The 15,393-nt window shown below is 49.6% G+C and overlaps 7 protein-coding genes across 7 annotated transcripts; 1 reads left to right on the forward strand and 6 right to left on the reverse strand.

The window, feature by feature from the left end:
• Window positions 1-36: 36 nt before the first annotated feature.
• On the reverse strand, window positions 37-2,167 carry M438DRAFT_333203 (xylosidase : arabinofuranosidase; the record flags this gene model as incomplete). The annotated part of the gene is made up of 2 exons (XM_029903578.1): window positions 37-1,112; window positions 1,588-2,167. 2 exons carry the CDS (start codon window positions 2,165-2,167, stop codon window positions 37-39), a joined length of 1,656 nt encoding a protein of 551 aa, XP_029762477.1.
• A 283-nt stretch (window positions 2,168-2,450) lies between these two features.
• M438DRAFT_314664 (putative RTA1 domain protein) lies at window positions 2,451-3,507 on the reverse strand (the record flags this gene model as incomplete). The annotated part of the gene is made up of 2 exons (XM_029902615.1): window positions 2,451-3,272; window positions 3,327-3,507. The coding sequence occupies 2 exons, from the start codon at window positions 3,505-3,507 to the stop codon at window positions 2,575-2,577; spliced, it is 879 nt and encodes a 292-aa protein (XP_029762478.1). The 3' UTR covers window positions 2,451-2,574.
• Window positions 3,508-4,118: 611 nt separating this feature from the next.
• On the reverse strand, window positions 4,119-4,709 carry M438DRAFT_333205 (uncharacterized protein; the record flags this gene model as incomplete). The annotated part of the gene is made up of 2 exons (XM_029903579.1): window positions 4,119-4,598; window positions 4,653-4,709. The coding sequence occupies 2 exons, from the start codon at window positions 4,707-4,709 to the stop codon at window positions 4,119-4,121; spliced, it is 537 nt and encodes a 178-aa protein (XP_029762479.1).
• A 363-nt stretch (window positions 4,710-5,072) lies between these two features.
• On the reverse strand, window positions 5,073-5,604 carry M438DRAFT_269636 (Rhodanese-like protein; the record flags this gene model as incomplete). Its single annotated transcript, XM_029900337.1, has 3 exons — window positions 5,073-5,136; window positions 5,198-5,253; window positions 5,296-5,604. The coding sequence occupies 3 exons, from the start codon at window positions 5,602-5,604 to the stop codon at window positions 5,073-5,075; spliced, it is 429 nt and encodes a 142-aa protein (XP_029762480.1).
• A 539-nt stretch (window positions 5,605-6,143) lies between these two features.
• Window positions 6,144-8,367, reverse strand: M438DRAFT_314670 (uncharacterized protein). Its single transcript, XM_029902616.1, has 2 exons — window positions 7,761-8,367; window positions 6,144-7,706 (listed from the first exon to the last, which is right to left on the reverse strand). Exons 1-2 carry the CDS (start codon window positions 8,215-8,217, stop codon window positions 6,640-6,642), a joined length of 1,524 nt encoding a protein of 507 aa, XP_029762481.1. The 5' UTR covers window positions 8,218-8,367; the 3' UTR covers window positions 6,144-6,639.
• M438DRAFT_314671 (uncharacterized protein) lies at window positions 8,328-9,187 on the forward strand. The gene is made up of 2 exons (XM_029902617.1): window positions 8,328-8,982; window positions 9,040-9,187. Exon 1 carries the CDS (start codon window positions 8,556-8,558, stop codon window positions 8,922-8,924), a length of 369 nt encoding a protein of 122 aa, XP_029762482.1. The 5' UTR covers window positions 8,328-8,555; the 3' UTR covers window positions 8,925-8,982; window positions 9,040-9,187.
• Window positions 9,188-12,437: 3,250 nt separating this feature from the next.
• M438DRAFT_403934 (AAA ATPase) lies at window positions 12,438-15,389 on the reverse strand. Its single transcript, XM_029909688.1, has 5 exons — window positions 15,221-15,389; window positions 15,137-15,164; window positions 15,018-15,076; window positions 14,715-14,964; window positions 12,438-14,661 (listed from the first exon to the last, which is right to left on the reverse strand). The coding sequence occupies exons 1-5, from the start codon at window positions 15,271-15,273 to the stop codon at window positions 12,580-12,582; spliced, it is 2,472 nt and encodes an 823-aa protein (XP_029762483.1). The 5' UTR covers window positions 15,274-15,389; the 3' UTR covers window positions 12,438-12,579.
• Between the last annotated feature and the right edge of the window lie 4 nt (window positions 15,390-15,393).

Here is a 15,393-nt window from a genome sequence, read left to right on the forward strand (position 1 = left end):
ACCGCGTCCATTGTTCCTGGACTCCAATCTTTCTGCTCAACAATACTCGTCCGGATAAACCCACGTATCATAATCAACAGCCTGTCCTCGAGGACGATATCTCCAACGACTGACATAAGCAGGAGTACTACCATTCCCACCATTAGTAGTAGCGTAGACACCCACCAATGTACCAGTATACCCTCCACTGACCAGCGAGGCAGGTGCGACAGCTATCTCTCTCAGCGGAACTCTATCAACATCTTCCTCCACCTTGCCTGCGAGGAAACGATAGTGTGTAGCATTGAAAGCATCAATCTGGAAACGCACTTTTTCCGCAAGCCAGGTGGAGTCTACTCGGTGTAATATTTCTGCTGGTGGGATTTCTTTGCTGCTACGACCTCTGAAGCGTAGGTATGTTCCGTTGTTGAGTTTCGTCAGGCCGAGATCGAGATGTTGATCTTGCGTCAGGAATACAGAGATGCCGACTTCTTCGTTCTCAACAGCGGCGGGGAAGTTGATGTCAACTGAATATGTGAATAGAGTATCAGTCTGTCTTCGGGAGATGAACGTTTGGCCATCTGACAGTACATGATTGGGACTTCCTGTCAGGTTCAATGCCGAAGGTACGAGGCGCAGTGTGTGCGGATGTTTGGCTGGCGAGACTGTGTAAGCGCCAGAGATCGGGAACCGCCAGTAGGTGAAGTGTATTGGGATGTCAGATCCCGGACCAAACTCGACGATGTCCGGGCCTCCTATGAACCGGCCGTGAGCATTAATTTCAAGATCGATCGGAGGAAGAGGGCCTGACATGATACCCCTTACTTGGTCAAAGACAGGCCACTCTCCAGCCTCCCATGATACTGGAAATAAGACAGTCTCACGTCCCATGGGATAAGCAGCTGATTTGGGACCACCTCGTGTAGCAAGAGCAACTCCCCACCAATTGCCTTGAGCATCCTTGAAGAGATCAACATGACCGGTACCAGTGAAGTATTGCGTGGTGTTCACATTCGACAGGACAGGGTTCGCTGGTTTGGACTCATAGGGGCCAGTGATGTTCCTCGATCTAGCAATCGACTCATGATGCTTGGTCGCAGCAGTACCCTCAGCATCACCAGATCCACCTTCCGCTATTATGAGATAGTAATAGCCGTCTTTCTTATAAACATGCGGTCCTTCAGGTGCCACACCACCAGTTCCATTCCAGATATATTGTTGATCGGTGATGTTTCCAGATTGGAGGCAGTGTGGCCAGCGAGCGATCGTTAATGATAATTATCATGATAATTATCAGATGAGCCGATTGATACAAGGCCTCAATTTCTATCAAGTGATCGCTCTAACACCGTGAGATTATCATGAGTGTATCATGATATTTTGAGGGCAGGGTTATCTCCTCAGCGAACCCCTAGATATTCAGGGCTGACAGGGTCGCACCTACAAAATCAGATAAGATGCGCAGATCTTCTAGATATGGTTAGTCTGGCGGGATCTTGGCAGTAAATGAGCGATCATGATCGATCACGATTATCACGAGCGTGAGCGAGTGAGAGGGTAATTTCTGCCGAGCGATTAAGACGAGACCAATTATCAGCTCATTATCACTCGCTGACCACACTGATTGGAGGTCGACCTTCCATTGGACAATGCCCAGACCAGCAGCACCTTGATCGTAAATTGTCCCATCGTCCTCCCAGAATAAAGAGGTATCGTAAGCTTGACCTTGAGTACTGATCGGTATGCCCCAACTGCGATCATCGAAAGGATCACTGGCATTGAAAACCAAATTCTCAAGGTAAGGGTATTCAGAGCTTCCAAACATCGTCACCGAGATGTAGAACGTGTTTTCGTGGAATCGGATAGTTGGAGCATAAACTCCAAATTGGTTGTTCGAGATATTCCCAAAGCTTGGATACTGTTCGCGGCGAATGAAAACATGGCTGATCAGTTTCCAGTGAATGAGGTCTTTGCTGGCGTGTAACGGAATGCCAGGAAAGGCGAGGAAGCTTGACGAGGCGCAGATAAATGTGTTGCTCAACTCTGGTACGAATATACAACTCGGATCAGGGAAGAATCCGGGGAGAATGGGGTTGGTATAAGTGGCGTTTTTTGTGTTGGCTACGGCATGGGGTTTTACGCCCAGACCTGTACTCAAGACAAGGGTGATGATACTTGCAAGCCACATCGTGAAAGTGACCCAGAATGATAACAGTGAGTACGGACTGGGATTTGAGACCCATGTGCCTATTTGACTCGCACTGCTGTGAAGCAAGGTGGGTTGGCATTGGGATGATCGATTGTCCGCATACGTCAGCCCGTATGGTACCGTATTCGACATACGTTATGCGTATGGTACTGTCGCGGATGATCACCTGAACACAACTAATTGTGTGGCATCATCTTATGCTCTGAATGATCCAAAAGGCCCAGCGCTTGTGCTTATGTCTGTCGTCACATTGTGGGCGGAGATGCCGATTCGAATTGAGCGTGCCCATTGTTCAGCAAATCCTACTTCTATCCTTGGCTTTCAAGACCTCCGCCGTATCCAAATCCTAAATGACTCCCGGTAACCACAAGAAAGTTGTCCTCAACTCACTTCCGGTCGGTCAATGAGATTGCTTCTTCGTCTTCCTCGGAAGACATGCCCCCGAGCTTCTTCAGCCGCCTTGCAGCGCGAAACAGAGCTCCAGGATGAACAATGATGAGGAACAAAACCAAGAGCCACATCAAGCTTCCATCAAGAACATACAAATAGACCTCGCTCTTGTAGACCGCACTGTCACTGCCAGCTCCAAACTCAACAATTCGATAGAAGTTTCTGACCAGGACCAGCAAACTTGTGGCGTAGAGAACCCACATGCAACGCCTCCATCTGATTGAGGGCTCTCTGGAGATCCAGGTTGGCTCTCTGTTCAGTCTGTAGTGGAAGCGGCAAGCCATGAGGACGAAAATGACAAAAGCGAAGATCTGGAAGCCGAGACCGCCGAGAACGATGTTGATACCCAGCTTGGTGCCTGCCGGATCACCGCTGGATTGCATAGCAGATCCTGCCATCTGACAGACGAAGCAGGCTATATCTACCACAACGTAGATCTTCGTGAGCCAAGTGACACGTATCATGGCGTGACGCTCGCCTTCGAGACTGCGAATGATTCGACCCAGTGACATGTAGATTGTAGCGGCGAGGAAGGGTGGTGCGGCGAGGAGGAGCATCAATTGGATGAGGTACATGCCGCCATTGCGGATGTTGTCGTGAGACTGAGCGCGTCCGTAGTAGCCGAAAGCTTCACCTGATACACTTGTTAGTTGCTAGGCTTTCAATCTTTCCCAGAGTGGTAACGCACCAACGCATCCCAGAATAAGCGGCATCGCGAACCAGGCGCGAAGAATAAACATATAGACTATATGAACCACTCCAACTATCGCGAAGAGTACCAGGAAGGTCCATGCTGCCGTTGCAGATGGGTTGTACGGGTAGAGGTCGAAGGGAGCTAATCCACGGGTTACGACAGTGATGTTAGACATTTCTGGTCGTCAGCGACTTGGAAGTTGGAAGACGAGGTTAAAGATGAAAAACCCATGTTCGGAGACTCTGTACTTGTAGTCATTCGTCTTTCCAGTCCTTCGGTCAAGCAGGGGCAGGGTTGTTTGCACTCTATAATGTATCCGGGGTAAACGCACTTATACGGGGTTTTATCGCCCGTGTTACATGTAATGACTGAGGCTTAGCTCACGACAGGCGACGACTCATCAAACCAGACATCGTCTCACCAGCAGAAGCAGATAAAAATGAAGACCCCGAGACGGGTCAGGACGAAGGATGTAATGCGCGATCCCAGCGTTGCCGTTCCACGGATAGCAGGTCATTGTCGAAATCCCTACCTACTCATGCGCGTCTAGGCGTTCAGTCTTGTCCACTCCTGGGGTCGAAGAAGACGGTGTAGCGCGAGCTTCAGATGAGCTGCTTGCTTCCACACATTTGTCGAGTAGCTTCTGGCTCTGATAGCATATCAAGGCGACAAGGACACGACCGCGCGATGTTGAGAATAGAAAACGCGACCAGCCGAGACTTTGCCGCTCGAAACGCCACGAAGGCGGTAAACATTCTACCGTACCTCTTCCTGAACAGAACACCATCACAAATCCACAACATCATCATCTCCCAACACGACTTCTTGATTGATTTTCACCTGAATCATCCCGTCCTCCTCCAGCAACGCCAAAAGCCATCCCAAGGTCGAGATCTCGCATCTCACAGTCTCCAGCCGTCCCACAACTTCTTCTGATATTATGTCTCTGTCTTCATTATAAACAAACCCAACATCATTCTGAACGACCCGGACGGTGTTGTCTTGTAGAGTTCGCTCGTCGACAATTACGAATATGTCCTCGTAGACTTTGTCCATCCGATTGTCGAAGGGGAAATGCTCGAAGAGCTGCGTCGAGAGATTTCCAATATGCTGTATATCTGCGCCAGCGAATTCTGAGGCTGCTGGCTCTGAAAATGGTGTCAAGCCTCGATGGAACTCCTGCTGGTCTGATGAGAGCACAAGAACCAAGCAATTCTGGGCTTCACCGTCAACGTCCTTGGTCTCGGTGATGAGCTTGCTGTTCAGCTGTGAAATACGTCAGTTGCGTCGAGTTCGCCAACATTATCTTGCCAAACGGACCTCCACCGGAAACTGCGGAAGAGTGCAGAAGAGTGGGTAATACCCTATGGTTGACATGACTGAAAGGTATAAAGCAGCCTGCATGGATTCGACAGCATACAACAGATGTCAAAGCAAAGAAGGTGGGTTCATGAGATGAGTATATAGACCTTGGCGGTATTGTTCATGTGGAAGTTGCTGGCCGGAAATGCGACTCATGATTTCGTCTCAGGTTGTGCACGGGCCGCACATAAACAAGGCCTCCTACCCCTCGAGACTGCCACAATGTCCATTGGTGTCCAGCCCCTATCTTCCCTGCCTGAACTCGTCTCGATCAAAGTAGTGGCTTTGATCAAGTCGCCATGTGAAAGAGTGGCTCTACCGCCAAGGCTTTGTTTGTGTCGGTCGCCAAGATGTAAATTAGTAGTCTCTCGAAATTGCCTAGTAGCCGAATTCCCAGATATCCTTCTCGTAGCCTTCCGTAAGCTCCTTGTCTTCTCCATACCTATGATCACGTCAGCAAACCTTTCCCCTCCGATCCTTTCTCTGTAAAGGAATGAACTCACAATTCCTGCCACTTCACAAACCCACCATCAAGCACATAAACAGTCTGCCCCTTAGACTCCGGCGCCTTCTCCCCTTCCACTTCCTCCACCATCTTAACCTCTCCCTCCATTCCAGGGCTCAGCCTCTCCCTCTCCCTCAAATACCTTAATGCCGCCGAAGGTCCCCTCTGCTGACTCAACGCACAATGAAACACAACTGTCTCTTTATCTTTTAGCGTTCTGACCAATTCGGGCATCTTGTAGTCGTGAGTATTGCTGGGGATGTTCGTGCCGCCGGCGATGTGGCCGCCGATGTAATCGGAGTCGCGGACGTCGATGACGGCCATCGAGGGGTGTTTGTCCTTTATTAAGCCGGCGAGGGATTCGCGGCTGATGCGGGGGATGTCGACGATAGTGATTGAGGACATTTTTGTTGATGTTGGTGGGGTTGTGAAACAGTGAAATGCTGGTAGAAGTTCCGGGTTGGAGGATAGGATTTGTTCCACAAGTGAGGACCAAGACGTTCCGAGGTTTGAGATTGAAGCTCAGAAAGTTGAATCCTAAATTTGAAGACTGGAAGGGTGGTTGATAGAAATTGACAATGATGATAAAATATGGTGAGGGAGGCTTCTGATAATGTGAAGTCAAGAGTGCTGGTGCACGGTCCATGCGGCCGAACAGCATGATATGTCACCGTGTAGCAACCACAGGTCGTCGACTTCGACAATCAAAGGTCAAGTGAAAGCACGCAATATCACGCAAGAACAAAAAGACAACAAAAGGCCGAATGAGCATGGATTTGAGCGCCCTAGACGGAATGTCACTGCCACCTCTTTGGACATGGCGATACGTTCGCAGTCTCGAATTAGGTTGATCTCGCCCGAGTACTGTCGGACGGAGGTCGCATGAGGTTTGATAGACATGGGTAGCAAAAGCTGTGCTGAGGAAAGAACCATGGATCCAAAAACTGGTAGGTGCCTCGCACAGATACGAACATATATACGAGATTAGAAGGAGGAACAGAGATCAAAAGTAAGAGATCAAACAAGATCGATATCATAGACACCCCTGGACAGAACATTCCTGCCACACTACATGCCGCAGAGTCCAGCATGGCCATTCTTGAAGACGCCTGAAGTACAAGGATCAAGAGACCGAGAACATTCTCACATCTACTTCCAACATGAAAAAGAAACACAACCGACTCGATGAAGAAAAAGAAAAAGGCCTTATCTTGGGATTTTAACGTCCATCTCAAGCAATCCTCTTCTCTCCAACAGCGCCTTCTTCTGCTTCTTCTTCCTCCCCATCAACTCGTCTAGATCAAGCTCCACACCATGTTTCAAAGCATGTTCAGAAATCTGCTGCGTAGTATAATACCACAATTTCCTGCCCGAGACCTTCGCACCACCATGATGGAAACCGACAAAATCCCGCATCAACCTAGAAAGAGGTGTACTCGCCTAAAGCACGCCTCCAGGTAACGCTCGTCCACCATCGGCGTTTTCTCTCCTGACGCTCTCACGGCTTGGACCTAAGTTTTGCATTTCGGAGGCAGGGACGGTGCGGTTGGCAGACCAGCCTTCACCTACTGGCGCGGCGTGTTTGCGGAGCATGAACATTGGTTTCCCGCCTTCGCGTTCGAGTTGTTTGAACAGCATGAGTGGTTTTTCTTCCAGACCTAGACAGCGTTCTTGATCGCCGTAGACAATGTAAAGGGAATATTGGCGCCAATCGTCGTTGATGTTATAGCGTTGGAGAGCTACGGGTAGGACTTTGTGGCAGGGATCTTCGATGCTAACACGGAAGGATTTGAATATTTCCACTTGTGGATTGTCTTTCTCTCGAGCTGAGCGTGGGAGTGGAGCACTGTTTGGCGGATCTTCCTGCGTCGGTGCTGATGTTGCTGCTGGTCTACGGCTTGATGGTGCTGTTGTCGAAGGAGCGTGCGAAACGTGAGACTGGCGTGGGTCTTCGATGTAGGAGGGACGAGCTGAGGGTGGTACGTCGCGTGGGAACGAGCGGTTGCCAGCAGACATTGCTTGCGCGGAAGAGGTGTATGCAGGAGATGTGGGTGATGGTTGTGGGAGCAGTTGATTGGGCGAGTTCTGGCCGAGTGAGGGATTCAGGTGAGATGTTGCAGCCATTGCAGCAGCTGAAGGATCCAAAGTAGACGATTCGTGAATTGTAGGCGAAGGATTCTTGGGTGCACCTCCAAGGAATAGCTTCTTGGTCGAGAACTTGCGTGACAAGCCGCTGCTTTTCTCAGGCTTGATGTCTGCTGGAGGGGTGCCAAGTCCGTCTGCTGGAGTGGGTGGTAGTTGAGAGCGGTCCTTGACCATGCGAATCACGGGCAGAGTATCCTCGCGCAACTTCCTGTTCTCTTCTGAAATGCGGTCAAAGTGATCACGCAGAGTTCGGAGCTCAATCTCGGCTGATAGAATACGTGAGTCGCGGATACGGATAGACTCGATGATACGTGCGATGTCGTCTTGCGTAGCCGTCATATCCGAGGCGTTGTCTCCGGCAGCTGCACATGTGTGTTAGTGAGAGGAGGGAATGGTTCAGGATAGACCAGACTGACACAAAGGCACGTAATGGTCCGGGTCCAAAGGTACATTCTGCTTGATCTTGATGTCGTATACGCCTCTAAGCAGAGACAAGCGGTGTCCGACACTCATAATGCCCATCTCTTTGAAGTCGTGGTGCTGCATCTCGACGAGAGCAAGTCCGGTGATGGCCTCGTCGACAAAGGCATCTGCATACTGCGTCAAGCCCAGAGCAGCGACCCAGTCGGCGACTTGTTCAGCAGTCCATTGAGTGATAAGACCGGTCGGACTTGGGTTGAGGGAGTGCGAAAGCGAGTGGCTGAAGGTCGTGGGCGTGTGCTCAGCACTGGTCGTCATGTCGTCGTCGTCAAGATCGTCGTCCTGAAGTTGAGATCGCGGCAGAGTGGGCGAGTGATATGACGGATGGAGATAGTCGTCTTCCGGGTCTGAATCATGGTGGTATTGCGATGTCTTGTAACCCGCCATTGACATTCCACTGCGCGCGCCCTGGCGTGGACGCGGCGCTTACCGGGGTGACCGTTGCAGTGAAAAACGTGGCGGCTGAGGGGCGTCTTGACGGAGAGAGCTGTCTGTTGGAGATATCTATACCGAGCGAGAACGACTGTGACTGTCTATTTGATCGTGAAAGTCATCGTGTCCCCTCTTGTACACCTGCCGTCGTCGTTCATAGCCTGAAAGCATATGCCAAGCCCCTACCAACCCCGACCTTGATTTGCTTGACTCGCTCGAACTCCACAACACCAAGAACTTCCCCATCTCGATATCAACCCAATCTTGCGTCTCGAATTACCACCACAAAAAACATCAAAATGTCACAAAAGCTCGCCGTCAATGAGTCGACAAGCTTCTCAACCCAACCAGCAACTCAAACACAACTCACCACCGCCCTCGTCGACCACGGTTCAATCCCAGTCATTCAAAACGCCCTCTTGCACGAACTCCAGGCTTCAGGCTGGTCGACCAATCTCAAGAACCATGTCACTCAACTCATGCGCTCGGGCGAATGCACAAAATACGATGACCTGATGGATCGTATTCTGGAAGAGGCTCTTGGGGAAGCCGATGCTGCAAAGGACGGCGATCATCCTTCTTTGGCTATTCCCGATCAGGCAATCACTCAAGCTGTCAAGATTGTCAAGAAGGAGTTGGACAAGATCTGTCAAGTCGAGACTGCTTGAGCGCCTCTTTGACCTTTCTCTCTCAACCTCTGTACTGTTTCTCTCTTACATTCAATGGGTACGCCAATATCATGACTTCCGAGAACAAAGCCATTGACTGACCGCATCCGTACAGCGTTCGGGGCACACACATCAATGATACCACTTTTGCTTTAAGGATTGGGACTTATCATTAGAATAGACAGGCCCTGCCTACTTCGATGTTAGCGTAAATTTATATGCATGTTCAGAGGGGGTCCTTATTCAATTTTATCCACTTAAACATCAGTGGGGTCGCTTGTTTAGTCCAATGTGCTGGAAATGACGTGTATTCCGTGTCCTCCTAAGTCCCGTGCTTTTGTTAGCGGGTACAGCCAAAAGTCTAGGCAGATTCGCACCCTCGAGTATATCGCATTCATTAACACTATGCCTCGCTAACCTCGTGCCCCCGCTTATAGCTAGACCTATGCTTAAGAGGAGACTCTGCTCGAGGCTCTAATTAGTGGCAAGCTCGCGGCCAATAGTAAGAGTAAAGGACATAAGGTGCCGGTATAGAACCTTACTATTTAGAAGATCCGCGATAAACACAATGTCGCTATTACCGCTTAGTAATGTCGCTCGAAGAAGGGAGTCCTCCGAGCATTATTTAATAAGTATAAGAAGCTAATAGCTTACTCTAGCATAATAAGACTACCTAATAGCGCTTTTAGTCTCGGCGCTAAGGCAGAGGAGGAATATAAGGACGATTACCCTAACTCGAAGCCTCTTTTTCGCCGTAGCGGTATGCCCTATAAGGAACTCTACGAACGTCTATAGGGTCTCGATATTACGACGGGTTAACATACCGTTACCGCTATAGAGCTTCGAGACCGGCTTAAATAAAGGCACTAAGGTAAACTAGTAACTAAGGACGAGGTCGAAGAGGAGGAGGGCAATACGGACACTATATCTAGTAATGTTAGATAAAGCGATTAGGACAATACTTAGAGCTTAGGAGTTAAAGGACTTGCCTATAGGTTTAACGACATAGATGTCGACTTAGACACTAATAGCGAAGATACTTAAGGCAGAGCTACTCGTAGAGAAGCGCGTAAGGCCGCTCGTAAGGCCGATAAGGCCGCTCGTAATGCTCTAATCGAACCTAAGGAGGAGGAGCTAACTTAGTCGACCTAAAGGACTAGTCCGCTAGAGGCTCGGACTCCTCGAGTAAAGCGAGAGCGAGGAACTCGTCGTCGTCGTAATAGGACTACGACCGGTACGCCTTCGAAGAAGAGGCTAAAGAGCGCGCTCGATACCGCTATCGAGAGAATTAGTAGATTTTCCTAAGAGCTAAACGAGGCTATTAGGTCACTTACTAGACCGATGTTACCTAGAACTAAGCATCCTTAGGATAAGGCCTAAGCGACTTAGGCGCAGATGTCGTCTAGTTACGACTACTAGATACCTACGCCTAATACGCTCTAGCAGCTATATATCTATCGTTAGTTAGAGGTAGAATCTATAGCGAGAACGTTTAATAACTTTAAAAGCAATAAGATGCGGTACCTTTAGGTAAAGTAGTAGCTATACGAGGCGGAGTACCTTACTAAGGAAGAACTAGATAGTACCGTATCGCCTAGAGGTGTCGTAGGACCTTAAGGTAATAGTCCGGTTCCTTTAGTATATGCGTAGGAAGCGCCGCGTAGCTATATGCCGTCGCCGCCGGTAGGAAACGATAATATAGATGTCGAGGAACTGTTCTTAAGTATCGAAGGGTCGAGGGTTAAAGAACTAGAGGGAGAGGACGTAGATTAACGAAAAATCTGGTCGAAGATTAGTTAATGTATTAGGCAGGGAGCTTTAGACCTAATAGAAATTATTTAGCTAATTCCTCTAGTTAAATCGCTAATATAATTCTCTCTAAGGGCTAACTAACCTAGCACCTTACATCGTACCTCTTCTTCTTATTTCTTCTATATAATTGTCCTATAAGGCCTACGTAATACGGTCTCGCTTAGCCTTTGCTTCCTTCTTCTATCTATTACTATATAACCGCTCTCTAACTTAAGTAGGCGCGATTTCTTCGTCCTTAGAGCCCTCGTCGTCGTCGTTAGTCTCGCTATCCTCGTCATTACTACTATTATAATTAACAACACCGTCCTCGGCATTAATAAGGAAGTTCGACATAGCAGTAAGAGCGTAGATTAGCATAATCTAAGTCTCTAAAGGGTACTCGGGTGCTTTACGTATAATCTTCTACTTCCTCTTAAATCGACTAAGTCCTATCTCGATAATGGCTCTAAGGCTCGAGTGACGTAGATTATATAGCTCTTCCTTAGTCCTCGGTTTGTTACGACCCCATTTAGCGAGGTAGTATCTAGTCTTCCGATACGGTGTTATTACTACTAACGATAGAGCGTATCCGGAATTACTAAGGAAGTACTACTTAGGGTAAGGTAGTCGGAACCCTCGCCGATAGGCCTCTTTAAATACCTTGCTATTATGCGTAGAGCCCTCCTAACCGGCCATAACATAGGTAAAGCGTCCTTCGAAGTTAATAGATACTAGGACGTTTTAACATATAGTCTATTTCCTTATACGCTATGCCTCTTAATTTGAAGTAGGTACTCGAGCGTAGAACAGCGATCTATCTACTACTCCTATCGCACCTCGAAACGGTCGAAACTTTAGCTCTTAAATCTTATCTAGATCTATATCGATGAATTTAACTAGGTTAGAGTAGCATAGAACTAGACACTCGAGAATAGCGTAGAAGGCCTTTCTAACACTTCGACCGGAGTGTTAGAAGTAATTAGTAGCTAATCTTTAGCTAGAGTCTTAAGCGCATATATATAAGAACATCGCTACTTGTTCCCTTGCCGATATTAGTCGTTTATTAGTAAGTCTATGCTCTTCGAGCAGCGCTACAAGTCCTTAGAAGTTATGCTGTTCTATACGCAGCAAATTGCGACACTTAGTAGGGTTTAAATCATGAAGGTTAGTCGTCCTCGCCGACCCTGCTAGTTTCCTTAGGTAGAGCGTCCTTATGCCTAGTCGCTAGTCCTTAATGGCCTTAGAGATGACAACAACACTAATAAGGTTAAAGAACACGACGGCGTATACCGCCGCCACGAGGTGCCTTAGATCGACAGGCATTAGGTGCGATACTAGGGTTCAGATCGGTCTTATACAGTCAAAAACAGACCCCCCTCTAAACATGACGTATACGTTCAAATACTGCTTCTAAAGCATGCCGAGGCCATGTTCAGCAGCTATCCGACGATACCCGACGACATTTGAACACTAAAGTACGCGCGTCTGGATAATCCCATTTAAAAGTACAAATACGGCCGATATACACCTGAATACACCAGTTTTGTACTCTGAAGTAGGCACGAGCGATACATGAACTTATGTTCAAAAAACAAGCGTTATATCCACCTGTACATCGGCTCAAATTCACCGAAGTAGGCACGGCTACAATCACAATCACAGACGAATGCAGGTTCAGGTTGTTCAGAAATACATTTCTGCATAAACTAGGTAAATAGCTAGAAAAAAGACAAGCCATGTCACGCCGTCAATTCATCATAGTAATTGGTGCCATCGCGGCTTCCCATTAGAAAAACTCCTCCTTGAACTTCCGTTGCTTCTATCAAAGTTCTTCCGCCATTGTATATGCTTCTCTCAACATCCCTTAGTTGTAGAGGTCGTCATCACCACCGGCCTCGCCGAAGTTGTCTTGACCACCGTTCTCGCCACCAGTAGTAGCGTCAGGGAAGCGGAAGAAGTTGCTGCCACTTGACTGCTTCATCTGCTGGGCGAAGCTCTCGTATCTTCTGATCTCAACATCGGTGACGGATCTACGGGCGCTCTGCATGGCCTCCTCGAAGTGAGCACGGGTGAGCTCGGGGACAGGGTCCTCGGCATCCTCCTCCATAGCATCCTCACCAGCAGCCTCACGAGCCTTGGTACGCTCGATGTCGGTTGAAATGGCCTCCTTGATGGCAAGCTTGACGGCACGCTGGGTGATGAAACCAAGATCAGCACCGGAGAATCCGTTGGTCTTGGAAGCAATGTAGGCAATGTCGACGTCGGGAGCGACAGGGGTCTTGCGGAGCTGGGCTCTGAGGATACCCTCACGAGATGACTCGTCGGGAAGAGGAACGTAGACGAGAGTGTCAAGACGTCCAGGACGGCAGAGAGCGTTGTCGAGCTGCTCGGGACGGTTGGTAGCACCAATGACGAAGACGTTCTTCTTCGAGGTCATACCATCCATCTCAGTCAGAAGCTGGTTGACGACACGGTCGGAAGCACCGCCAGCATCACCGCCAGCACCGCTACCGCCACGAGACTTGGCAATGGAATCCAACTCATCAAGGAAGACAACGCAAGGTGCGGCAGCACGAGCCTTGTCGAAGATGTCACGGATGTTGCTCTCAGACTCACCGAACCACATGGAGAGAAGTTCGGGGCCCTTGACGGAGATGAAGTTGGCAGCACACTCGTTGGCGACGGCCTTGGCAAGAAGAGTCTTACCAGTACCAGGGGGTCCGTAGAAAAGAACACCCTTTGATGGTGACAGACCGAACTTGAGGAACTTCTCGGGGTGGTCGACAGGGTATTGAACGGACTCGATGAGTTCGCGCTTGACCTCTTCGAGACCACCGATGTCCTCCCAGCGAACGTTGGGAACCTCGACAACGGCAACCTCGCGGAGAGCCGAAGGGTTGGAGACACCAAGAGCAAATCTGAAGTTGTCCATGGTGACGCCCAGTGAGTCGAGCACCTCGGCGTCAATTGTGTCCTCGTCCAAGTCGATGAGATCCATCTTTTCACGAATCTGCTGCATGGCAGCTTCTGAACAAAGAGCGGCGATATCTGAACCGACGTAACCGTGAGTCTCAGCAGCGATGCTTTCAAGGTCGACCTCGTCACCGAGCTTCATGTTCTTGGTGTGGATTTGGAGAATCTCCAGACGGCCAGTTGGGTCGGGGATACCGATGTCGACTTCACGATCGAAGCGGCCGAAACGACGAAGGGCAGGGTCGATCGAGTTGGGACGGTTGGTGGCGGCCATAACAACAATATTGGAACGGGCCTTCATGCCATCCATGAGGGTGAGGAGTTGCGAGACAACACGGCGCTCGACTTCACCGTTGGTCTTGTCACGCTTTGGGGCGATGGAGTCGATCTCGTCGATGAAGATGATGGCGGGGGAGTTCTTCTCGGCTTCTTCGAAAGCCTTGCGGAGGTTGGACTCTGATTCACCAGCCATCTTTGACATGATCTCAGGACCGTTGATGAGGAAGAAGAAGGCACCAGTCTCGTTGGCAACAGCTCTTGCCATCAGAGTCTTACCAGTACCGGGGGGACCGTACATGAGGATACCACGAGGAGGCTTGATACCGATCGACTTGAAGAGTTGAGGATGTCTCAAGGGCAGCTCAACAAGCTCACGGACTTGTGCCATCTGCTTGCGAACACCACCAATGTCGTCGTAGCCGACCTCGTTGAGGTTACCCTCCTCGTCCTCGCGCTGGATGGGCTCACCTTCGCAGTGGATGACAGTGTCTTGTGCGACAATGCCGAACTCTGGGGGATCCACCTCAACAACCTTGAACTCGACTTGTCTCATGCCACCTCTGACTGTGAAGAGGTCGCCTTGGCGGACGGGTCTGTATGCCTCACGGAAGTAGGGTGCGAGGAAGACGTCGAAGAGGGAGCCGGTGATACCCTCAATTGTGTCGGCGATGGGGAGGACTGCAATACGCTTGGCCTGTTGTGTTTGTTAGCATCGGGCTTGTGTGAGAGTTTCTTCGGCCGACTCACGTATTTGATGTCAGGGCAGGGGTGGACGGTGATGATGTCGCCGTGCTTGACGCGGAGGTTGTGGCGGACGACGCGGTTGATACGGGCTTGACCATCCTCGAGATCGTCATCGGCGAGAACAATCAGGACAGTGTCCTTGCGCTTCTTTCCCTTGACCAAGACAGTGTCGCCACGGAAGAGCTGGAGGGTCTCCATGGTGTTGTTGGAGAGGGCGATGATTGAGTTGTCATCGTTGGTGGCGTCAGTGACACTGAGGACGGATTAGCTGTGGTTCTTGAGTTGTGACATGGTGGCGGCGCGTACATCAAAGAGTTGGGCTTCTTCTTCTTCTTGAGGATAGCCGTTGATACATCGTTCTCGACCTGAGGAGGCAAGTCAGTTGTGTGTTCCTGATGGAAGGCGCTGTTAAGCTGTCGACTCACATGCTTTTGCTCAGCACCTGAAGGGTCACTACAGCAATGTCAGTATGCGCGTTGCCTCCAAGATGGGGCGTGTGATGATCGTACTGCTCGAGCTTGACCTTGTTCTTGGTCTCGACGTGGTCCGGCTCCCCAGACATGATGGCGGTAGATCTGTGATTTATGTGATAAAGAAAAGGAGATGTTCAAGATATGAACAGGAGGAAGGGCGGATGGGATTTTGATGGACAGAGTGTTGTATGTTGATGGCGGAAGGTGGA

Source organism: Aureobasidium pullulans, assembly GCF_000721785.1.
Source record: "Aureobasidium pullulans EXF-150 unplaced genomic scaffold scaffold_5, whole genome shotgun sequence".
NCBI classification, from domain to species: Eukaryota; Fungi; Ascomycota; class Dothideomycetes; order Dothideales; family Saccotheciaceae; genus Aureobasidium; species Aureobasidium pullulans.